Source organism: Setaria italica, chromosome IX (assembly GCF_000263155.2).
Source record: "Setaria italica strain Yugu1 chromosome IX, Setaria_italica_v2.0, whole genome shotgun sequence".
Classification (NCBI taxonomy): domain Eukaryota; kingdom Viridiplantae; phylum Streptophyta; class Magnoliopsida; order Poales; family Poaceae; genus Setaria; species Setaria italica.
This window is the reverse complement of record NC_028458.1, coordinates 45779452-45804226: the sequence shown is the minus strand read 5'-3', so window position 1 is coordinate 45804226 and position 24775 is coordinate 45779452. Positions and strand designations below refer to the sequence as shown.

The 24775-nt window shown below is 46.4% G+C and overlaps 2 protein-coding genes across 5 annotated transcripts; both read left to right on the top strand.

Annotated features, from left to right (window-relative positions):
- Nucleotides 1-1480: 1480 nt before the first annotated feature.
- Nucleotides 1481-6702, top strand: LOC101775287. The gene is made up of 4 exons (XM_012849122.2): nucleotides 1481-2405; nucleotides 5648-5855; nucleotides 5941-6070; nucleotides 6182-6702. Exons 1-4 carry the CDS (start codon nucleotides 1603-1605, stop codon nucleotides 6418-6420), a joined length of 1380 nt encoding a protein of 459 aa, XP_012704576.1. The 5' UTR covers nucleotides 1481-1602; the 3' UTR covers nucleotides 6421-6702.
- A 3792-nt stretch (nucleotides 6703-10494) lies between these two features.
- Nucleotides 10495-24309, top strand: LOC101764326. Of its 4 annotated transcripts, none has more exons than XR_001162991.2 (2): nucleotides 10495-10692; nucleotides 11085-11445. XR_001162991.2 is itself a non-coding variant. In XM_004984244.2 (2 exons), exon 2 carries the CDS (start codon nucleotides 21590-21592, stop codon nucleotides 24161-24163), a length of 2574 nt encoding a protein of 857 aa, XP_004984301.1. In that variant the 5' UTR covers nucleotides 10513-10692; nucleotides 21561-21589; the 3' UTR covers nucleotides 24164-24309. The 4 variants fall into 4 exon arrangements, 2 of the variants coding, with proteins under 2 accessions (XP_004984301.1, XP_012698100.1); XR_001162990.2 differs by having other exon boundaries at nucleotides 11078-11445; XM_004984244.2 differs by lacking the exon at nucleotides 11085-11445 and adding an exon at nucleotides 21561-24309 and having other exon boundaries at nucleotides 10513-10692.
- The last annotated feature ends 466 nt before the right edge of the window (nucleotides 24310-24775 follow it).

Sequence of the window (24775 nt, the reverse complement as noted above, 5' to 3'; positions counted from 1 at the left end):
CGCTGCCGGCCTCCCCGCCGCCGGTCGCCGCGCACCGCCGCCGGAGTCGGAGAAGAAGATTAAAAAAATATTGATCAATTTTTTTAAAAAAAATGTTAGTGCAATTTTTTTTAAAAAAATGTTGGATTCAACTTTTTCTAAAGAAATTTTTAGCCCAACTTTTCTCAAATAAATGTTGGTTCAACTTTTTCGAAAAAATGTTGGTTCAACTTTTTCGAAAAAATATTGGTTCAACTTTTATAAAAATATTTTTTTAGTTAAATAGTCTTTGGTAGGTTTTTACTGTGCTGGGTGATAATGAGCCGGGTGGGCTGAAAGTTTCAACCCCCTGATTTTGTGGGTTTTCAACTTCGAATTTCTCTCTCAATCCATTGTCCATTTTGTCAAGACCAATCCAATATTGACATGTTTTGAATTCTTTGAAAGAATCGACAGTTTCAGTGCACTGCAAATTTGAGCATACTATTTTAGTAAACCAAACAGCTGCTTCGAAAAATCGTATTCATTATTATGTTGAACACAATATCGCTATTGACAAGGAAAGAACAATTGTCCTAGCAGGATTTGAACTTGACGCTCTGATGCCTTGATATGATATACCATTCTAAGTTTATATGTATCGATGACTTTAATCCAAAAACTTGCAAGGACGGAGGCACCAACTAGTTCAGCTTAAAAATTTAAAGCTTATGAAGAATGTATCCAATTCACATATACTTCACAAGTTTGCGTGTGTTGCATTCTGCAAGTTAACCGTAAAAGATGCAAGGTCCCTAGACAGGGGACGGAGGAGTTGCAAGCTGCCAAGCTATGCCTGTGCGTAAGCAACTTAGAATCGCATCACACCTCACACTGTCATGAACGTTATCAAATTCGTTTCAACACTTGAGTTTAATTATTTTTTAAGATCAACACTTCAATCTTACTAATAGAGCTGATAAGTGCCCCCACAGTCTGATAAGCGCCCCACAGTCACGGCGGTGCCCGGGGGGCCATGCGCCCCCCCTCCCCCGCAATGGTCCATATACAACGAAGGTTAGTACGTACTAAATCATCAATTATTTAGACTAATCACTAATTGTTTAGGATAATCACTATTATTTATTCTTCAAATGATATCTTTTTCTAACAATTAGGTCTTCTAATTCTCCAATTTTAATTGTTGCTGCCACTGCAGACATTATTCTAAACAGATTACCTCTGAGTTTGATTAGCTTGGCTCGACCTTAAATCTAATTTCTGGCTCCGGCCCTGCACACAGCCCAACATTTTATCCAGTGCCTGGAAAGATGCCACGTACTGGTGCTGAAGGCCGGCAAGCATGGATCCACACCTGTTAGGGAGCAGTTGAGGATGATGAAAGATATGAGATGGCCCACGGGAGAAACCGGTCGGAATCGTCCACCTCTGTGGTCCGTGGATCACTTGATAATGTCAACTGCAGCAACTTAGGCAGTTGTTGAGCAGTTGAATGGGTCGATTCAGTGTGATGAGCTGCAATTGCCAAGTTCCCGTATTGGAATCGTGTAGCCTCTGCCGTTTCCCGTTGAGAAGGCAGGTGGAGCCACGAGTATAGCGCGTGCGTCCTCGGCGCCTCGGGCCATGACGACGGTGAAGGATGCGCTCCATCGCCTCATCGACGGCCTCCGCTCGCTACCGCCACGTCGTCGGACGGGCCGCCGCGCGGGCGCCGCCACCAGTTCCAATAAGGGGCCCCGGGTCGTCGTCATCCGCCGGCCCGGGAGCCCGGACCGCGCCGCGGCGCAACAGCGAGCGACGTCCTCGGCACCGGTCACCATCCGCGTGGCCACCTTCAACGCCGCCATGTTCTCCATGGCGCCCGCCGTTCCGCCGGCGGCGAACGGCGACGACGAGCTGCAGTACCCGCGGAGCACGGGCACCACCGCCGGCGCGGGGCGGCGGCAGCCGAAGAAGGGGATCCTGAAGGCGCAGGGCCCGGCGTCCCCGGTGAAGCAGCAGCTGCGCGTGTCGATCAACCTCCAGGACGACGAGATCACGGCGGAGAGGGTCCGGAACGCCGCCGGGGGAGCAGGAGCCGGCAGCAGCAGCAGCAGCAACGGCGGCGGCGCCTGGAAGGGGAAGGAGGCGGTGGCGGAGGATGCGAGAGGGGGCGCGAGGGTGCCGGAGTGGAGGAGGTCGTCGTCGCGGAGGACGAGGAGCGTGGCGGAGGTGCTGCGGGAGGTGGGCGCCGACATCGTCGGCCTGCAGAACGTGCGCGCCGAGGAGTGGCGCGGGATGCGGCCGCTGGCGGACCTCGCCGAGGGGCTCGGCATGCGCTACGTGTTCGCGGAGAGCTGGGCGCCCGAGTACGGCAACGCCGTGCTCTCCCGCTGGCCCATCAAGCGCTGGAAGGCGCACCGCGTCGCCGACCACTCCGACTTCCGGTAATTAAGCCACTCCATCGCCGTACTATGCATCTATGCCATGATTAACAGCTTAAATTTGCTCCAATGTGCGCGGGTGAACAACCTAATTTGTCCTCTAGAATCTAGACATTCAAGCACATAATTGCACGGAAATGGACTGGAGGGGAGTAGGACAAAGCATGCCGTGTCCTTTGATGTCCTCTTCAAGACTTCAAGCTGTAGATGCTCCGTAGTTTCTCGTTTGTTGCATGCTATCGATCATAGATTCATAATTGTACGTAGATTATATGCATACGTACGCCAAAAAAACCATTAACCGTACATACGTTTTTTTTACGGTGGTTTAAGCTTTAAATCGAAGATAAGTCGGTTCTTTGTACAAAATAACCCATCCTTTGTCGGGTGAACTATAGATAATAAGTATACTGGGAACCAGATTTTCTAAACTTTCACGATTCATATCAGTCAATGTATATATCAAAATCAGCTACATATACATGAAGTTTATATTGCAAGATTTATTTTAAGAAAGTCACTAAAAGTAATGTTTTTGTTGCATACTTGCATATCAGCTTAAAAAGTTATAGAAACTAATGGTTAAAGTTGTATCTTGTAGGCAGGTAAAAATGAAATCTTAGTAGAGGCTCCTTTAGAAGCCTTCAGGACAAGCCACCTAGGAATTCTATGTGGACACTCTGGAAAAAGAGAGAAATACTAGAAATTCTCACAGAAAAGCAAAATATTTAGCTATCAATCGGTAAACTCAAATCATCGTAGTCATTGGATCTATTATGTTTTCTAAAAAATTACCCACACATGCTATTATGAAAATAGCCTAAAATAACCCCCTAAATCTATATCTAAATTACCCACTTCTACCATTATATAAAATAAACTAAACTAACCCCTAATCTTCATCTAAATTACCCACCTATGCCATTATAAAAAATAATTTAAATAACCCCTAAATTTGAAGCCAAATTGTCACCACTAATACTTAAAAATAGTTTAAAGTAACCCCTTAAATTTACATCTATATTACCCACATATGCCATTATTAAAAATAACATAAGCGAATCCTAATTTTGAATCCAAATCACCTTCATTAAAAATATACACTAATATGATTATAAATTTTCCTTTTCTTACACCATTGGTATATGATATAATCATCATTCACCATTTATAAAAATATAGTGAAAGTGATGAAAATATAAATATCTATGTTAAAATTATAGCTCAAATTTAGGGTCCAGTAAATAAATTCATGCGCATACCTACGATGCAATGTGATGCAACGTGAAAATTTAAAGATTATAAATGTGGATGAAAACATTATAAAGTAATTACTAGCTAAAATCTATCACAATCGAATAAAATAATAAGTATTGTGTTTGAATATTTAACAAATGAGAGGTAGTTCAAGGTAATAGTTTTGTAGCAATATGAACTCATTTTGTTTCCATTGGAGATTCCACATTAATTCTCACAAGATATGCTATAAGAAAAAGACAAATCCTAAAAATTCTCATAAAAATCAGAAACATCAAGCATCAATCCTATAAACTCTAATAATCATAGTAATTGGTCTATTATATTTTCTAAAAAGCTACTCACTACTATCATTATGAAATTGTTCTGAAGTGAATCCCTAAATCTATATCTAGATTACCTAGCTCTGCCATTATAAAAAATATCTAAAGTAACCCCGTAATCTTCATCCAATTTACCCATGCATATCATTATAAACCATAACTTAAAATGCAATTCTAAATTTGTATCTAAGTGACCCACGTATATTTTTAAAAATAACTTGAAGTAAACACCTAAATATTAATCTAACTATCTTCATGTTTATCATAAAGAAATATCCAAAAGTAAACTAATATATGATTCTGAATTACCTATTTATGTTATTGTTAATATACATATACTAAGTTAAGGTATATACGCATGATGGGTGTCACCATGTAGACTATTTATACATGTATTTGAGAAAGTGATGAAAAATATCAATTTTTATTCTAAACACAATACATATGAAAGTGCAATACAAAATGAAAAAGGTATGCATGTGGATGGAAAAATGTATAGAGTAATTACTAATTAAATATCAATCATAACAGGATAAAAATAAGTACATATCTATAGAAGTATTATGTTGAAGTATTAAAAGAGAGAGAGAGTAGTGGGTAAACAATTCTGATTATTAGCTAGGAGTCTAATTTCTAAATAATTTTTAAATACAATAGTTTTTAAAAATATTAGCCCGTGCGGGAGTACGGGTTGATAGACAAGTTGTTTAAATACGAATGCAGGTAGTCCATAGTGTCAAACAGTGTTGTTGAAGATGATAGCTTTTGACAAGGCTGCTACTAATATAACTTTTTGCAATAATAAAATGGATAAATGTCATCCATAGTGTCAAGGATGGATACGTCTCAATTGAAACCTTCAACGGGAGATCCAAATAAAAGGATCAACAACTGCCCATCATTTATATGTAGAATATCAGAATCCTAGTACTATTGGTTCATCTATGGGGAGTACTAGCTCTCACCTTTCTGATCCTTCTCAGCCAAAAGTAGCAAGTATCAAGCAAAATATGATGCTGACAAACTCAAGACGAGCAGCGTTACCTTTTACCAGTATCCCCAAGATTGATTATGGAGCAAGTATAGTTTTGTTTAATCTTTGGAGCAAGTACAGTTGAAATGCTGAGCAAAAGTCAGATGCTTCATCCACTTTTTGATTATGTCAGATCATGCCTTGCGATTTAATTTGTTGGATTAAGGATTAGGTGAGCTGCTCCAAAAGCATCGACGGTGACACATAGTTGTAAATTATGGCTGCTGGAAAGTCTACATTCCGTGAGAAGAAAAACTTTCATTCTCCATCAGACAAAACAGATTATACAAAAAACAGAACTTTATTGGGATCAAATTATTGTGCATTTTAGATTGCTATGTCTCCGAATAGTATATTGCATTTTAGATTTTGATAAAGAGAAGGGCAAAATCACCAGCAAATGCTAGGAAATTTTTTGGAGCTTAACAGGGGCTGAAACTATGCAATCTCACTACCTTATCACTAGTCAGTGATCTCACACAAGGAAAGTTTTACACATCGACATGGTTCAGAAATGTAATTTTACCACAAAACTGTACATTATTATTGTATTGCAAGTAAATAGTAAGTTTTCATCGGCGAGAAAGTACATTTGAGGGGGAAGTAACAAATAGCATTATGCACGAGAGCAGGAACGTACTGAGGGTCACTGTCGATGTGCCGGGAGCAGGGGAGGTGAACTTCCACTGCACGCATCTGGACCACCTCAACGAGGTCTTGAGGATGAAGCAGGTGAACTCCATACTACGATCGGCCGATGGCCATCACATCCTCGCCGGCGGCCTGAATGCGCTCGACGCCACGGACTACTCCGGCGATCGCTGGGCCGACATTGTCAAGGTAGATGGATTACTTATACTGTAATTCCGGTCCAAGGAGGCCATGATCGTGGCTCATTCTGAACTTCTGGTGACCCCGATCGCAGTACTACGAGGAGATCGGCAAGCCGGCGCCGAAGACTGAGGTGATGAGGTACCTGAAGGCGAAGCGGTACGTCGACGCCAAGGACTTCGCCGGAGAGTGCGAGGCCGTGGTGGTGGTGGCCAAAGGGCAAGGTGAGATCAGACGACGGGGGCAGCTCGGGTTATTAGAGAGTTTCAGTCCATTCTGTTCGCTGCTATTTTCTCTGAATTTGCTTCTGATGAACCAACTGCGTCGGCGTGCAGATGTGCAGGGGACGTGCAAGTACGGCACGAGGGTGGATTACATCCTGGCGTCGCCGAACTCTCCCTACAAGTTCGTCCCCGGGTCGTACGCCGTCGTCTCCTCGAGAGGGACATCCGATCATCACATCGTCAAGGCGGACGTAACCGTCGCCGGCGATGACGGTGCGCGCAGCGTTCGGAGGCAGAGGGTGGTGAGGATGAGCAAAGGATCGGCGAAAGGGATATGGGCAGCGAGATAGCTCCGATTTCTTGGTGATTCTGTCACTAGATTTCTTGTATATATATTTTCCTTGGTTTGTAGATTGCCTCTGTTTTGTTCTTATACAAATTATTAAAGGTCCCTGTTCTTCTGTTTATCTCGAATAGATTATACAGCTGAGCTATTGACCTTAGTGAGAACATAGGTTGTGATACTGATCAAGGCAGCACCACTGTGAGTAACGTGTAACCAGAATGCGTTAAAAGTTGAAACCAGTGGAAGTTTGTGCGGCCCAACAATAATGGGCACCACTTGCAGCACAGCCCAACAACGTTTTCTAATTGTTTGTTCTTTCTCTTTTTCTTTAGAGTTTTCTGTTCTCTCTCCAAAACTTACATTTTCCTTGAGTCAAAATTTCGCCTAAGATGCTAGGGACGTTTTGATCGGCCCACGCCCAATCTCCAGCACATCCAATGTTAAAATTTCCACTTCAAGATTTATGAGCATAATAATTAAATTCGTGTAGAAGTTTCCCGATCAAATATATATAGATTTTGTAGCTGTCAACTAACATAAGTTTCCAAACATTTTGACTGCCTCGTCGCTACGGAACGCACCCAACCCGTTGCCTAGCAAACTGACAAACTAATCGAAGCTAATGGAAGGCGTGAGCGGACCGGGAGGCTATTTGCGTGGCTCGTAGCTGCTGGGACGTCCATTTCTCTGTTTCTGTTTTTTCCGAATATACGTGAGAAAACGAAGTTTGCGGCCGTACATCCATCTTGATATGGAACACCTAGAACTGCTATTAACGCAATTGGAAGTTTTGAAATAAATCTAAAAAAAATACAACCAACCTATGTTGAGACAAAAACTCAAACCTAAAATGGTATATTTCATCATAAGAAATCTAACCAACAAGATCAAAGAGGAGGCATTCCCTCTGGGCAGCAGCAGGAGCAAAGCACCTGAACACGCTAATTCACCATCTTTGAGGCCTTCCTCCATTATCCGGTCTATTTTTTTACCTAAAGTTTTATTGAGTGATCGCTTACCTGTGTTGTTGAGGTGTTGTATAATTTTGTGCTTATTGGCTTTCCGATCTAGTCTCGCTCTCATCTATTGAATACAATGGGCAGCTCTTTTGCTGATTTGTTTCAAAAAAATAAAAATAAAGAGTCGCTGATCGTTCCTTCTCTTTGAACCTGCAATCTTTTCATAGGGCTGCTTTGGATCTGTCCATGTTGGATAACCCGATCACTGAAGAAGAGGTCTGGGCAACTATCAAGGCCTTGCCGACCGATAGGGCTCCAGGACCAGATGGATATACGGGCAAGTTTTACGAGGAATGCTGGTCGGTGACCAAATCAGATTTCATGGCTGCTATTATCACTTTGCAGCAAGGAAATGCTAGGGGATTAGGCCTTCTTAACGTAGCTTACATCACACTCATCCTAAAAAAGGATGATGCAATGCTGGCCAAAGATTTTCGCCCCATCAGTCTTGTTCATAGCTTCGCGAAATTAGTAAGCACGATCCTTGCTAACAGATTGGCACCTCATCTCAATTCTTTGGTTGCTACAAATCAGAGTGCTTTTATTAGAGGGCGAAGTATTCATGATAATTTCATCCTTGTCCAACAAACTGTGAAGGTGCTTCATCGCCAAAAGGTACCAAGTCTATTTCTGAAATTGGATATCTCTAAAGCCTTTGATTCGATAACTTGGGTGTTCCTCCTGGAAGTACTCTCTCATTTGGGTTTCAGCATATCATGGTGTAATCTGATTTCAAATCTGTTATCTACCTCATCCACTTGTGTGTTGATAAACGGGGAACCTCGAAATGTTATTCGGCATCAGTGTGGACTCCGGCAAGGCGATCCTTTATCCCCCATGTTATTTATTCTAGTTATGGATGTGCTTAATTGCCTCTTTGTCAAAGTTGGAGAGGAAGGGCTCCTGCAACCCCTCTCCTCTCCCAAAGAATTTCTGGACAGCGCCTCTCTCTATATGCTGATGATGTTGCTCTCTTTATAAGACCGATGGAGGATGAGCTAGAGGTCACAAAGAAAATTCTCGATGTCTTTGGTATGGCCTCGGGGCTACAAACCAATTTGCACAAGAGCAGCATTATTCCAATCCGATGTGATGATGTTTCCCTGGTGTCAGTAAAAGACTCTCTCCCTTGCACTGTTACTGAATTTCCTTGCACTTATCTAGGGTTGCCGCTATCCAACAAGAAACTAAGAAAAGCTGACCTGTTGCCTTGGATTGAGAAGGTGGCAGATAAGTTGCTAGGGTGGAAAGTTGTCCTAATGAATAGGGCAGGGCGTATCACTATGGTCCAGTATGTTCTTTCAGCTATACCTATCTATCTTCTGATCGCCATCAACGTCCCAAAATGGTTCATAAAAGCAATTGATAAAATCCGGAGAGGCTTTCTTTGGAAGGGGAAGGAACAAGCTAATGGAGGTTGCTGTTTAGTTGCATGGGAAAAAGTCAGGCAACCACTGGATCTTGGTGGTTTGGGAATTATCAATCTAGAGGTCATGGCTTGGGCACTGCAAGCTAGATGGCAGTGGCATAAGAAAACATGAACTGATCGACCGTGGATTGATCTTGAACTCCCCTCGCATCCTAACTCACTAGCCTTGTTCTCTATTGTTGTCAGCACAGAGTTAGGAAATGGAAACAATACGCTTTTTTGGACAGACAGGTGGTTGCATGGATGTTCGGTGGAGAATCTTGCACCTGAGGTCTTTGCAAGTGTGTCCCCAAGAATCCGCAAAAGACAAACAGTAGTTGAGGCTTTGGACAATAATAAATGGGTTTCCGTAATACGTAGGAGTCTATCCTAGGTTGGAATTAGGGAGTTTTTGCAAATATGGGACTGTGTTCAAGGCATCCAGTTGAATGATCTTGAAGATCGGCACATCTGAAAATTGGAAACTGGGGGCTGCTATTCTTCTAAATCTGCTTATCGGGCTTATTTATAGGGATCAGTAACTTTTGAGCCTTGGAAAAGACTTTGGAAAACTTGGGCTCCAAATAAGTGTAAGGTTTTTATTTGGTTGGCAATTTGTAATAGATGTTGGACGGCCGATAGATTTGAAAAGAGAGGCATGCCTCATCCTGAACAATACCCCCTATGTGACGAGGCAGATGAGACAGTACAGCACTTGTTAGTATCTTGTGTGGTGGCAAGACAAGTTTGGTTTAAGCTTTTAGCACACTTGAACCTGGGTGATACCATTCCAAGGCAGCGGGAATGTAGCTTTGCTGAGTGGTGGCGCAAGGTTTTGAAGAAAGTGAAAAAAGAATACAAGAAAGGGGTAAATTCCCTAATAATTTTGGGTGCTTGGATGATTTGGAAGCATAGAAATGTCTGTGTGTTTGAGGGAATGGCTCCCTCGGTTAATACCATTATGAGAGATCTCAAAGATGAACACAGCCTTTGGTGTCTAGCTGGCGCTAAGAAGCTGCAAGGCCTAGGCTTATAGGGTGTAATCTAGACAGCTAGGTCAAGTTTTGGTCATGTTCTATTTTATTTCATAGGCTAGTTCTTATTTTGTTGAACTATGTCTCATATTCTCTCCCCGTATGAGAGATGGAAGCTATATGGGACTTTTTTCTCTCTCTAATACAATGAAGCGCAACTCTCCTACATTTTCTAAAAAAAACAACTAAACCATGCCATGTTCGCAGTGATTAATTATAAACATACGTGTCTTCTATTGTTACCTGATCCTGCTGAGGACTTCTGGTCCGATTAATTTAGAATATATATATATATATATATATATATATATATATGATTTTGATTACTTCGAATGCAAGATAGTAATAATGCACAATAGAAATCTGCAGAGCCTATATCCAAAATATAGTTTTAATGATTTAATGATACAGTAAACACTGTGTACCAAGCTAGCTCGTTCTCGTAAACTAAATCGATTATTTAGGGTGCAGAACCTTGCTTTCCGCTTCGTCTCATGTAGGCCACCCATTAGCTGATAATGCCTTGTGTGGTCGTATGCGCACATGCATGCTGTGCTCCTTTGCTAGTCCAGCCAGTATGTACCTAGCAAAAAGCTCTTTAAATAGAGATGCGGCTGCAGCATTAATAGGAATAAGGAACTTGTAACGCAACACATCCTGATCATATGGCTGAAAGCAAGGCTGCTCCTCCTGTTAACCAGGAGATAGGTGGCTCAATGGTGGTCGCTGCCATCGCAACCCTCGACGATGGCAGCCCATTTGATCCCAGCTTATGGGATGACTTCTTCATCACCTACACCCCTCCTGAGTCAGAGGTATGTATACAGACAATATAACTTTTCATATAGTCCGTATATACAGCACCTATAGTTTGTGTGTTGTTTTTTTTATACCAGTTCAAAAAATAGGAGGCCGATATTAGAATTGGGAGGTTCCAATATTATTGTGTAATTCTAGTACCTCCCCCATGGATAAAAAAAATCTACAAATATATGCATACATGTCACTACTGGAACCGCGTGTGTATAATTTAAGGATCGGATTAATAAGGGCCGGGCTAAAATATTATATAATTTTGAACTAAATAATTGAGTTGGATTGTGAAGGAGGCATGAGGTCATAATCCAATACATCTTCATCCGCATGTAATTTATTGCAATAAGTTCATATTGTTTTAGTTTTTTTTAGCATGTTACTTAGTCTACAGAGGTAAGAAGATTGGATGAGGAAGAAAGCAGATCAACTCAAGGTGGAAGTGCACAGGATGTTCGAAACATCCAAGTCCATGAGCGCATCTGATCTGACGTGGCAACTCAGCTGGTGGATGCACTCGAACGCCTTGGCATAGATAACCACTTCCACGAGGAGATTGCAATGGCATTAAGCCGTGCCTACAATAACGGGTTAGAATTTGGCAGCTATAACAGTGACCTACATATTGTGGCCCTATGGTTTCGCATTCTAAGGCAACATGGAATCTGGGTATCCGTAGGTGCGCGTAGAATTCTTATGCAGAAATATAGTTAAGCAACTGATTATAATTATGCACTGAGTATATATACTCTGTCACTGCAGATGTGTTTGATAAGTTCAAAGATAGCATTGGAAATTTCAAACCAACCTTAAGCAGTGACCCAAGGAGCTTGCTGAGCCTGCACAATGCGGCTCACCTTGCAACCCCCAGCGACGAGCAAGCCTTAGATGAAGCCATCTCCTTCTCGAGGCGTCACCTCGAGTCCATGAAAGGCACATCTCTAGCGAAACTGCCAAGCGGAGTCCGTGCAGGAGCGCTTCGTATTGAGTCTCATTGTTGGACACCTCTCAGAAGATTTGCAGAACATATTTGAGTTGTTCGCCTTTGGGAGAGATTAAGAGTACTCCTGCGCCGGCGCCCTCGAGATCCATCAAAGTACATGACTCAATACTTTGGTCATTCTGTTAGTGTTGGTACTTGATTTTCCCGACACTCTGCCATGAAATCAACTAGTGATTCCAGAGATAAGGCTCCGAGTTCTACTGCCTACTTGGAGATTCTTCCTGTCGCATCTCGATTGTGGAGAATTTGTCCCAAGGGGAAGTCTATGACGACGGAGATGTTGTATTTCTGGAAGTAGTGTCGTAGCTTCCGCGAGGTGAGTAGTATTGCGTATAGTAGCTTCTGAACTGGCGGGTACCTGGTTTTGGAGTCTGACAACACCTACTCTAATTGCCATGAGTAGTTTTATAATCCTCGACTAGTTCTTATCCTCCACGTAGACCACGCCGTCATGCACTGTAGTCTCCATGTCTAATACGTCTTGGTGCACAGCCCTGTATCTAAGACTGTCCAAACCTTCTGGTGGGCCCATAGATGTATGGCTGACAAGTAGGACTCACTAGTCGAATTCAACTAGTAATCTTGTAAACAACCGACCTGTAACCCTGCCCCTGGCAATATAAGGCAAGGCAGGGACCCTCTCCAAAGCAGTTCAATCCAATTCAATACAACCAACACACAAGACATAGGGTATTACGCGATCTAGCGGCCCGAACCTGTCTAAATCGTGTGTTCGAGTTCACCTTCGAGTTGCTGATCTCAGTGAGCCCCACACACTAAACAGTACCTCGAGCACCCTCCTCGGTAAGTTTCCGAGTCTAAACACCGACAGCTGGTGCGCCAGGTAGGAGCTCTCGCTGAGAATTCACCGGTGAACTCGATGGCCCAAGTCATCATCAAGGCCATCGTCGCATTCGAAGTGGGCACGACATTCATCTTCGGCTTCTGAATTTGCATCGCAGACAGCGCTGAAAACTTCCACCACCACATTACGCCAGTCCTGGAGAAAAAGCACCACGCCATCAACCTTCAGCATCAAGCTCTAGAGGATCTCATCAAGAAATTCAGTGAAATTTTAATTTCTAACCTACTCAGAGTCTAGGGGGACAAGTCCGAGTACAATTCGACTTCTCCCGCTAGTCAGACTAGTTCACACAAGCCGGTACTTAAGCCATTGTGCGAATCGGTCTACAACCCAAGTCGATTTCCGTTTGGATTCCGAAACTCGAGTGCTGTCTACCAATCTACCCTTTCCAGATCACAATTCAACTTAGATTTGATTGAGGACCATGACTACTACTCAAATCCGGACAAGGAGATTCCATTATCAAGTCCACAACAGGGCCTAGTGATTACATCAACTCCACAAGGCAGATTCGTCTACTGGCCCAACATGAAGCCACCTGCTCTTGCCAAGGATGACGAGCCACGCCTTGTCGCCTACCTTGATACCCTCCCGTACCAGGAGGAAACCCCTCTGTCACCCATCTATGAAGAAGACGGCTCCATAGAGGTCATCACGTCAAGTTTGGGAAGCTATTTCTCCGGAGCGGGAACACTTCACCCTCGTTGCCGCACAAGAAGGCGAGGATGAAGAGCAACCAGAGAGAAATTCATGGTGTGAACGTCACCCAGATGACGTCTCGCGGAATGAGCTCACCACCAATGTAGTCGGAGAAGAAACTGAAGCTCAAAAAAATCGACGGCGAGCAAGAAATGCTGCAAGGGTAGAGTGTCGCAGCCACCTTGCAGCTGTCTTACCAATCATGAACTTGGATCATGCATTTGAAGCAGTTCAAATGCATCAACATCGTACTCCTCTCGCCACTATCACGTCTATCGACCTGATTACTCGGGCAATACCACAAACCAAATACACCAGACAATTGGAGGAATTGGCGGAGCGCGCGTATGAACAACTTGATCAACAAAGCCCGATACATTCGGTTCCACACACCACATCCCAGCATGGCAGTAGCCATAGGTGCACTCAGTCCAGACCAAGCCAAGTCGGAGCAGAGGGTAGTCGGGCGGAACCCTCGGGAGGCCGTGGCCACCGTGGGGCCAACCCAGAGCCTGAACGCCCAGTACGTGACCTCCATCAAAAGATCAACACCAGCCGCAATGCCCATACAATCATTGATGGACGCCATCATGAGCGCGAGCAAGAAGTTGAGTACCTAGGAGAGAATTCTAACAGGTTCCCTACCTTCTCAATATGAGTAAGGAAGATAGTTCTACTCGACAAATTCAAACCTCCGGATATCACCAAGTATGATGGCAAGCAAGACCCAGTCCCATGGCTACAGTGCTACTCCTTGTCAGTATAAGCGGTAGGAGGAAACGACGACACCAAGTGTGGCGGAACCGCCCAACTTAAGCTGGTTTAAGTGCGCCTAATCGCCGTCGGACAGCAATTATCCGCAACGCACCTAAAACAGTATAAGCCCGGTAGTCCGTCGAGTGTCCCTAGGACTCCTCGAAAGATCCACGATGTGTCTCATAGCCATACATCAGGATAGTATCCGCGATGGGATAACATCAACAAACATTACATTTTTACATACATATAAAAGGTACGAGTTATTACAGAACGTAGATTGAAGCAAACTTAGCAGTGCAGTGTTAGACAGAGTGCTAAGATTTTAAATATAAACAGTTTAGGAGGAGATGAGCATTTAAAACTTCTTCTCTAAGGGCATTGTGAGACTCAGGACAATACCCTAGGGCTTCGGGGTTTCCTCCTCTGTAGACTCCTGCGGAGCTTCTGAAAGATAGCCACAAGGGGAAAACCCTGAGTACGGGGTACTCAGCAAGTCTTACCCGACTAACCAATATAATAGTTTTTCTTGGGATGTATATGATGGCTTTTGGTGTACTTGGCTGATGCAACTTTTCGCCGAAAAGCTTACTACAAGTGATGCCTTAGTTTTATCTTTTATTTGGGTTAAGTCGTTACCTAACCATCCTAAATGATGAGCAGAGAGTAAAAGCAATCCTAGATACTAAGTCATACATCAAACATTATCAGGAGATATATATATTGCATGCATTTAAACTACGATGCTCAACAGTGATCAAGTGCATTCATATCCGAGAATTGCGGTGATCCGGATCCATTTACATCCTGCAGGAGAGTACCCTGATCACCAGCTTTATACGACTGTCCAGGTCGTACATAACAATCTCTCGATTAGCAAAATCAATGATTAGGAATACGACTACCCGGACCCAGGGATGCACCCCCACATGGGACCCCACGTCTGGCCCGATCACCATGTGAGTTTCAGGCTACACCCCTGCCAATCTCCAGCACGTCAAGCGCGGGTACGAAGTATTCCCGATCATAGAGTTTACTAACCTACTGGGCTTTACTGGTCCCATACCCAGTAAGTGATCAGCTGCTTATCACTTGATCAAAGGTTAAGACAACGAATTGGGCCTTAACCAAATGAATCTAGCAGATAGAACTATATCTCTAGCTTCTGTCCGCTTCTCAATTTCCAAGATATCTTTTCATAAGCAACATGTATGACTCAAAAGTCTTCCTTAAGGTTGGTAAACCAAGTATGTAAGCAAGTAAGCAATTCTAGACTTGGGTATCTTCTAAGGTTTGAACAAGTGGCAAAGATGTCCTTAAAACAAGGTATGATCATACACAAGAATAGGTTTTCAAGCAACTCCTAGACTTAGTGCATACATATAGCAAACAACCGATAATTGGATACATGAAATAACGATTCCAAAATAGATAGGTATAAATGCACCGGGGCTTGCCTTGTTCGCTTAAAAAGTTAGTATTCTCTGATGGGTTGGCTTCACAGGGGACTAATTCAAAAACTTCTTCGAACTCCGATGGTCCTTCTGAAAATTCCAAATATTCTCCTTCTGGTGCTTCGGGATCTATAGCATAATACATGCAGGGGTTAGGAATGCAAAATTTGAATAAAAGACTATACAACTTTCCTTCATGATAAAGTTGCAAGCCAACAAAGACTATACAATTTATCATGATAAAGTTGCAAGCCAACACACAAAAACCCAAAAAGATTAACCCACAATTTTTATTTTCCTATTTAACCCTACCTAAGGCTTTTTCTTTTGTCTTAATTAATTTCTAACTTGAAAACTTAATTTACTATGAGTTAAGAATAATTTGTGATTAAGAAAATGTTATTTCATATTTTATACATTTTATAAATATTAAGTATTTATTTAATTACCTTAAAAAGGAAGGCATTAAATAAATACTCAAATTTTTATTATTTTCCTAGGGTGTAAAAATTTTAATGCATAAAGGAAAATAAAACAAGCCTAACAAAATTGGTTTCACTAATTTTGGACACTTCTAGAAATTTCTGTGATTTAAATGGTGAAATTCGGATTTAAACTAATTACTTTCTAAAGGAAATCTAATTTTCCCGAAAAACACCCGGAAAATTTTTTTTCACTCAGCTCGACGCTACCCTCTCTCACGCGCACTGGGCCCCACGGCGCGGACCCACCTATTCCTATTCCTTTCTACCCGCCGGCCTTATTCTCCCTCTGACGGGCCCTGTGGGCCGCTTTCTTTTTTTCTTTTTCTTTTCTCCGGTCCGATACCGGCCCATGGCCCTCTTCTTCTTTTTCCGTTTTCCGCGGGCGCGGCCTACTCCTTACTGGGCCTCCGGCCCCTTTCTCTTTTCCGGTCGACCGCGTCGGCTCCGTGGGCCTCCAACATGCCGGCCCATAGACGCCCGCGCCTCGGCCTCTTTCTCCCCCTCCCCTCCTTTCTCTCTCTGTCGCGCGGGCCCGAGCATCCAGGCGCTTCTTCCTCCTCCCGCCAAAACGCGCGCGTGACAGGGGGCGGCGCGACTCGCCGGCCGGCACCCCACCGGCGGCGAAGCTAGGTCAGGACAGCACCTCTACACCTTCACGCACCCGCGCGCGGCAACAGCTCCTCGGGAGATGGCCGGAGCCATTCCCTCCACGGCGGCGGGCGGCGACACCTTCGGCCGGTCGTGACTACTCACGACGACGGCACAAACTACTCGAACGACTACTCTCACACCATCCTGGCATCCTAGGGACTCGCCTACGACTACCTAAGAAGGAAGGGAACCGGTGCAAGATAGTGCTCACCGTGAGCAGGAGGCGCGACGACGGCGGATAGAAGCGGCGGCGGTTCAAGGCGTGCCGGCGGAGAAGCTGGGCAACAAGTTGCTAGGGTTGCTGGTGGGGTGTGGGCGGAGGTGTGGACGGAAGGAATCGGCGGGAGCTGCGGTGTAGCGGTGGAATTTTTGCTCGGCAGCGGTGCTTGACAGAGGAGCGGCGGCGGTAAAAAGGCAGCGGTAGAAACGGCGGCGCGGGAGCGGTAATTATACAAACAACTTACCGCACGCATGGCTGCCACCGTGGTCTACCCATAGGCTTATGTGGTGAGGAGGTGGCCTAGCTGGTTGCGCTGGCGAGCGACCGACGACGGCGGCGGCGACACGTCCTGCCTGCTCTGTCATCGTTCCCCTTTCTTTCTTCTGATGCCCGAAATCTTCAGAGCCTCCCCACGGTAGATTTCCAATCCGACGGTGCACTTGGGTCTTAACCAAAGTTGTAGATAATCTCAAGCTTTCCAATTCATCTATAAACCTTTGCCCGAGATAAACATCAAAAGGTCTTCAAATTTAAATTTTTCCTCAGGCAATGTCTGAATCCCATTTACCCTTCCATTCAGTTTCGTTAGTTAATCAAGGTGCTCATTTGCCCGACTTAGTGATCCATTTCGATGGTCCAAATCCCCTTTCTGTAGTCCAACTTCTTCCCAATTATGTTCTACAACATCCAAAGTTTCCATTTTGCCCAAGAACACCTACTCCTTTTGATCTCCATCTCTCTGAAATTAAATCCAAAGTTGATCACATGCTGCTGTTTTTCAAACTTAGGCATTTTCAGTGACAGTCAACTGTGACAATGTGCTGACTTTGAGCTAAATTTCGAAATTTTTCCCTTCCATGTTCCTGGCCAACAACACCCAATTCTAAGAGTCCAAAGTACATACTTTGATATGGTGTAGTTGTTCTGATTCACTTATTTGAAAAATTTCTCAGAATTCAATTTCCAAAATGGACTCTGAGGCTGTTTTTCTGAATTTCTGTTTTCAAATGAGGAACAGTAACTTCAGTTTTCTTTTTCCTTTCTTTAATTCCTTTGAGATATTTTGGACCAGTTCTACTCCAAATTCTTGATCCTTAAGTTCTAGTTACTCTTACACTTATAATCCACATTTTTGCCGAATCTTTCTGAATTTCAAATTCAAAATTCAAATTTCGGTCAAATTTGACCCGAATTTGATTTTTGGCCAATTTCTTTTTCCTTTCTTCTCGAATTACTTCCAATTCATCCAAGTCACTTTAAATGACTAAAATGGCAGCTGTTACACCAAGGTCATCTACTTCCCCATCTGCATGGAGGCAGTGCCACTCACGTGGCTTGAATCATTAGACAAAAACTCCATCGATACATGGAAGGACCTCAAGGTGGCGTTCACCAACAACTTTGCAGGGGCAATGGAACGTCCTGACAATAGGATTGACTTGTCTCAAGTCAAGCAGCAACAAGGCGAGACCCTACGCAGTTATCTACGACGTTCTTCGACAAGAAGGATACAATTGTGGACATCACGGAGCGCGACGCCATAGATTGCTTTCAGAACGGTCTCTGTGACCGCCGGATGTCCCAAGATTTTGGTTGAAGAGGCCCCAAAGACATCAAATCTCTTAAGATCATGATACAAGCGTGGGCGAATGAAGAAGATAAGGAGATCGAGAGGTTCGAGTCTAGTCGTAACAGGGGTTAGAACAACAACAATCAAAGTAATGGCCAACATAACGACAAGAACCGTAATGATCGCCCCAATAATGACTATCGAAATAACTACTCGGGTGGTCAGAATTGCAAGAGGAAGCCAGACAATACTGTCACGGCAATGTCTCAACCTTCCAAAAAAGCCGGCAAGAATCAAGAAAGGACTCCGTTTAGCAAGCTCATGAAAAGCAGTACCCATGGCACCTGCACCATAAGCACTCTGCGATGGATTGATATAGTCTGCACGAGAGCGGCGGTGCGCGGACGAGCTCCCCGAGAGCGGCCGCCCACGGCGGGCCCCGATGAGGGCCGACGAATCCTTCGATGGGGATTTTTTTTGGAATTTTTGTTCTTAATTTTTTTAGAAGTTTTGTTCTTCTTTTTTAGTTTTTTTTCTAAATTTTGTTTCAAACATTAGGTTTCCAAAAGTTTCTGTTATCCAAAAGGTTTTTGATGTTTGTTGATAAATGTTTTCAAAAAAATTTTGAACTTTTCTTTTGGGTTTCGTTCATAATTCTTTCTATCAAAAAAAATTTCCCATTTTTTTCCTCTTTTCCTAAATTTTTTCAAAAACTTTTTGTTCTCAATTTGTTTCTAAATTTTTTGCCTATAATCTTTTGAAATTATTATTCAAACTTTCTCTTGTAATTGTTTTTCGAATTTTTTGCCTTGTTGAACGTTTATAAATATTTTTCACAATTTTTCTTTCAAAATTTTTTCAGAAATATTTTGTTTTCAAAATCTTTTTTAGACTTGATTTCTCGGTAGCGATGGAGGGCAGTAGCCCGTTGGCCGCATTGCTAGTTGCCTGACCTTGCTGCACACGCCTACGCCGCTGCATGAGGAAAGCTGAAAAGGGAATAGTGTACGCGGTACGCAAGTAAAGAAAAAGAAAAGGCACTGCGACTACCGTCGTACCATCCGTAAATTAGAGTCCCCAAAGCCCTCAAGGATCACATCACCTCCCTCTTCCTCAACCCGGTCCCGGTCTAAACGATTTGCTATTGTTGCCGCTTATATTGGTACCGAATGGTAATAAACTGCGTTCCAAGGGTAGAGAATTGGGTGTGCATAGTATCATTAAGTGGAAAATAGATGCATTATCGATGTTCGGTTCAGATTTTGGTACAATAATTCCCTACTTCCAAACCTACATATATAGCACAAATAGAGGATACAAATTCTTTTTAACTTCCCCCTATTTCCTCGCAGCTCAAACAAGGTGTTGAAACTAGAAAACCAAACTCCCATATGTCAGCTCTCTGTCTCTCACCGTCGATTCACGTGTCATCCCTTGAATTCGATTTCTTTTGTATCTAAAATAAAAGCTTTTTTTTCCTGAACTATTTAGATGGTTATGGACTTGGAAAGCAAAAGGCTTATTGGGCCTAAAGTATGGTAGAACATGTGTGTTCCAACTCGGCCCTTTTTGCCGCTGGAGCAGAGAGAGGTTTGGACTTGGTCGGACGGCGTTGCCAGCCCGTGCTGCTTCAGTCAGTCGGTCGCCGAAGCCTGGAAAAACCTGTGCTGCCGCCGCTGACCTGGTCTCGGCATCGCACGTCAGTCGCCGTGCGCGTGGCTCGCCGACCGCTGCTAATGGAACCAGGCCCCATGGACGTACGCCGTGGACGTGTGTGGATAAGGAGAGGCCGTTGAACCGGCGGCCCCGCCTCGCACGTACGCGTCCGTGTCCCCGCGAGCACCGCACGAAGCCACGAAGGCGTGCGGTGCCTGGTTTCTTCCGGTTCCCCGTGGACCTGGACGACCAATCCGGCCGTGGCACTGGTGGTGCTGGTGGCGTGCCGCCGCTTTGCTTGCACGCCAACGCCGGCGCGCTGGCAGGGCCGAGGCCACCGCCGGCCGTGGCAGCATCTACTTCTTCTTCTTCTGTCTAAAAAATGTAGTAATGCATGCATGCCTGGTTGTTGGACAGGGACGGATCGGTTTGTTTCCTCCTGTCACTCATTCAATGTGGAGACGTAGTTGCCTCCTGCTGGCGCTTGGCGGTTGCCTTCAGACTCGTATCCTTTTCTTCTGAAGACCAAATACATCGATCTCCTCCAACTTGCTCCATACCCTTTTTCAAGCTTGTAGTATCTTTCCAAACCAAAGTAATTAAGGTCTGGTTTGGTTCCAGTTGCTTATTTTTAGCACATGTCACATCAAATGTTTAGATATTAATTAGGAGTATTAAACGTAGACTATTTACAAAATCTATTACATAAGTGGAGGCTAAACGACGAGACGAATCTATTAAGCCTAATTAGTCCATGATTTAACAATATGTTGCTACGGTAAACATTTGCTAATGACCAACGAACTTCCTTTAATAGATTCGTCTCGTCGTTTAGCCTCCACATTTGTTTTGTAAATAGTCTACGTTTAATACTTCTAATTAGTACCTAAACATTCGATGTGACACGTGCTAAAAATAAGCAAAGGGAACCAAACACCTACTAAACCTGCACAAATTGTTTGAAATCTTTAGTTTCCCCGCTGTGCTGGTCGTCCACTCGTCCCTGGGTATATCCTACTCTGAATTCCCATGTTCTTGCATGATAGGGGTGGATCAACCTTGCAACTGGATTCCCCATTTTTTTATCTTTATGCAGATTGTTGTCGCTCATCTGTTCTTGCCGATGCGTGCAATTAACAGTCCGGGGTATTTCTTTACACCAGCCACCAGTAGCCACGCAGTGCTGATTGTGAATCGTTCCAACCAAGTCGCCATCAGTCTCCACGCCAGGACGCCAAGTCGTCACCAATCATGGGCCGTTTCTTGTCTGCTCCCCGGCCTCCCTACGTGCATCGAATCCATTCCGCGTCAACAAGTCTCCGACTCCTCCCCAAAATTTCCAATTCTCTAATTTTCTACAAAATTTTGCACAGGGATCCCGTCCCCATTCGAATTCTGGAAAGAAACGTCAGACTGCATCTCCATTCGCTTCGTGTGTTCTTGCGCTCTTGGAAAAGGCAGCGCCTTTTTCCCTTGTTGGATTCCACAACTTCAATTATCCTTTTTCTCAGGATCACTGAGCCGAATCTGAGGTGGCTCCATGAAGTACAACAAGAGCCACGACGCCGGCGGCGAGTTCAACGGCGATGGTAGCCCTCAGAAAGGAGGCGGCGATGTGCCGCTGACGCCAAGCATCCATCTGGACATCATGGAGCACCATGGCGGAGGCTGCGGCGGGGGCCTCGGCAACGGAGGCGGCGGGTCGGCGTCCTTCTTCGAGCCGTGGCGCGAGCAGACGCCGGGCAGCGGGAGCGGCCACGGCAGCTCGGGGAGGGGCGGCTGGCGCGAGCCGCCGGAGAAGCGCCTCACGCTGTTCGCGCTCCGCCTGGCCGTCCTCGAGAAGGCGGCGAGCGGGCTCGGGAAGCTCGACTTCGTGTGGGCCACCGTCGTGCTCCTCGGCGGCTTCGCGAGCTCCCTCAACATCACCGACTTCTGGTGCGTCACCGTCATCCTCGTCGGCGAGGGCGCGCGCGTCTTCAGCCGCAGCCACGAGCTGGAGTGGCAGCACCACGCCACGCAGACCTCCACCGCCGGCGGCGCGCTGCGCTCCAGCTCCCGCTTCTTCCGCCACGTCATGCACGCCATCGCCGACCCGGCCGCGGCCGTCGGCGGTGGCGGCGGCGTGGACGACGAGGCGCGCGCCAGGGCCGTGATGTTCCAGCGCCAGGTCGTCGCCTTCATGAAGCGGCGCGCCTGGCACGCGCCGGACGTGTCGCTGCTCCCCTACACCGGCTGGGTCTTCGTCTCCAGGAAGATCGGCAGGCTGCTCAACATGCTGCAGGTGCTCTCCGCGTTCGCCTGCGTCGCGCTCTCGCTGATGCGCCTCTGGAAGCACGACTTCGGCGGCGACGGCAACATGAGGCCGGCGCTGCTGCTCTTCTACACCCTGGCGCTCGTGGAGGCGTCGCTATTCCTGCTGGAGAAGGCGTACTGGACATGGAAGGTCTCCATCCGCAAGCTGCTCCACCAGGTGAGCGCCGAGTGCGAGCTGGGCGAGTACGGGCTCGTGGCGCTCACTCGCTTCTTCTACGACGCCTACTCGCGGTGCATCGCCGGGAGCATCTTCGACGGCATTAAGATGGACCTCGTCTCCTTCGCCGAGGAGCTCATCCTGTCGGACTTCCTCGACGAGCAGATCATCGGCGTGTGCATCCTGCAGAAGTTCGCCACCAGCGAGCACTCCGCGGGCGACACGCTGCGCAAGGTCGGCACAACCCCGAGGTCCATCGAGCGGCTCGTCGAGATGCTCAACTGGAAGCGGGACGACGAGAAGGTGGTGCGGCAGTGCGCCGCCGAGGTCGTGTCCAAGCTCGCCGGCAAGCGCCAGAACGCGCTCCGCGTGTCCGGCATCCCCGGTGCCATCGAGTCCATCATGTCCCTGCTCTCAAGCAACACGCCCGTGTCCGCCACGCACCCGCAGAATATGCCCGGCGCCGTCGCCGAGCACGAAGAGGCCTCCCCGGCGGGACGCGGCTATGACCACCTGCCGTTCAATCTGCTGGGCCTCACCATCCTCAAGAAGCTCGCCAGGGACCACGACAACTGCGGCAAGATCGGCAACGCGCGCGGCCTGCTCGCCAAGATCATCGGCTTCACGCAGGAGTCCCCGGGTCTCCTCCGGAACCCGTACGCGTCGGACTCGCAGGTCCGCGTCGTGAAGCGCGCGCTCCAGCTGGTGAAGATGCTCGTGTCCACGACAGGCAGCACGGGGCTGGCGCTCCGGAAGGACGTCGCGGAGGACGTGTTCACCGTCAGCAACCTGCGCGACATCCTGCAGTACGGGCATCAGCACAGGGAGTTGCAGAAGCTCGCCACCGACGTGCTGACGGCGCTGGCCATGGACGAGCACGGCAAGAAGGCAGTCGCGGCCACCGGAGGGGTGGTCAAGGAGCTCCTCTCCATATTCGTCAGCGCCGAGGAGAGGGAGCTCGGCGGCGAGGCCGGCGAGGCGCTGGCGATGCTAGCGCTGGAGAGCGAGGCCGGCTGCGCGGCGATCCTCAAGCGTGCCGACGTGCTGGACCAGCTCGTGTCGGCGCTGCAGGACGACGGCGACGCGCGCCGCCTGAACGCGACGAGGGTGCTGCGGAGCCTGTGCGCGTACTCGGGGGAGAGGCACGGGGAGCGGCTGCGCGCGGTGACCAAGGCGCTGCCGGCGGTGCTGAGCGCCACCATGGCGGCGAGGGACAAGATCCTGGAGGTGTCCGTCGGCCTGACGACGGAGATATGCGGGTTCATCGACGGCGAGCAGTTCGCCGCCGAGCTGCGCGGCGCCGGGGTGGAGGAGCGAGCGTACGTGCAGCGGCTGGCATGGATCCTTGGGGAGAACAAGCGCCCGGAGATCAAGGTGCCCCGGATGCGGCGGTTCGTGGTGCAACAGATCATCTGGCTTATGAACTGTTCGCGCGGCGACGTGTACGTGGGGCTCCTCAGGGAGGTGGGGATGGAGCGGCTGCTCGAGTCTATCGCCGACACCACATCGGAGCTGGAGTGCTACCACGTCTTCTCGGGCAGCGTGGGCATCAGCAAGCACCGCGAGAGCTTCTCCGGGATCGTGGACTCCGCGCTTGAGCTGATCGCCGGCAGTGGTGGTGGCGGAGCTCGAGCTGAAGAGTAGAAGCTTCCATGGAAATGCCGAGCCTGAGCCAAGCATGGAAATATATTCTTTAATTATATCACAAATTCACAGTGCATATGGGGCAATGTGAAATATGTGATACATGTAAAAAACAAAACTAATAAATCATATTGTTTGATGACGTAGATGTGATGTGAGGCAGTATTTTTATGAACTTGATAAAAATAGACAAATTTAATTTAAAATAAAACTAAATCACCTGACATTTTTTATGGATATGGATACCCCATGGGTTCCCACCACCAAGGATACTGGCCGACCCTGGCAAGTGGGTCCGCTCGACCATAACGTGCAGGTCAAGGACGTGAAAATACTTAGAGTACAAGTCAAGGAGGCCGGGTGATTCAAAACAGTCCAGATATTGTGAGATACTTGTTGTAATCCAACTCAGATTGCTTTCCATGTAACAACCGAATAGGATTAGACTCAAACTAACTTGTAACCCTATGTCGCCATCCTATATAAGGCGGCCAAGGGCGCCTCCTGAGGGCATCCCAACCCTCCGCATACCATACCAGCAATACAATCCAGCAAAACACAGGATGTAGTGTATTACTCTCCGGAGGTTTGAACTTGTCTAAACCTTCGTGT

What these genes read in the sequence shown, in the direction of transcription:
- LOC101775287 (XM_012849122.2), top strand. Translation starts at nt 1,603, where the DNA reads ATGACGACGGTGAAGGATGCGCTCCATCGCCTCATCGACGGCCTCCGC. An exon ending in GCCGACCACTCCGACTTCCG is followed by an intron (nt 2,406 to 5,647) that starts GTAATTAAGCCA and finishes GCACGAGAGCAG; the next exon opens with GAACGTACTGAGGGTCACTG. An exon ending in GCTGGGCCGACATTGTCAAG is followed by an intron (nt 5,856 to 5,940) that starts GTAGATGGATTA and finishes CCCCGATCGCAG; the next exon opens with TACTACGAGGAGATCGGCAA.
- LOC101764326 (XM_004984244.2), top strand. Translation starts at nt 21,590, where the DNA reads ATGAAGTACAACAAGAGCCACGACGCCGGCGGCGAGTTCAACGGCGAT.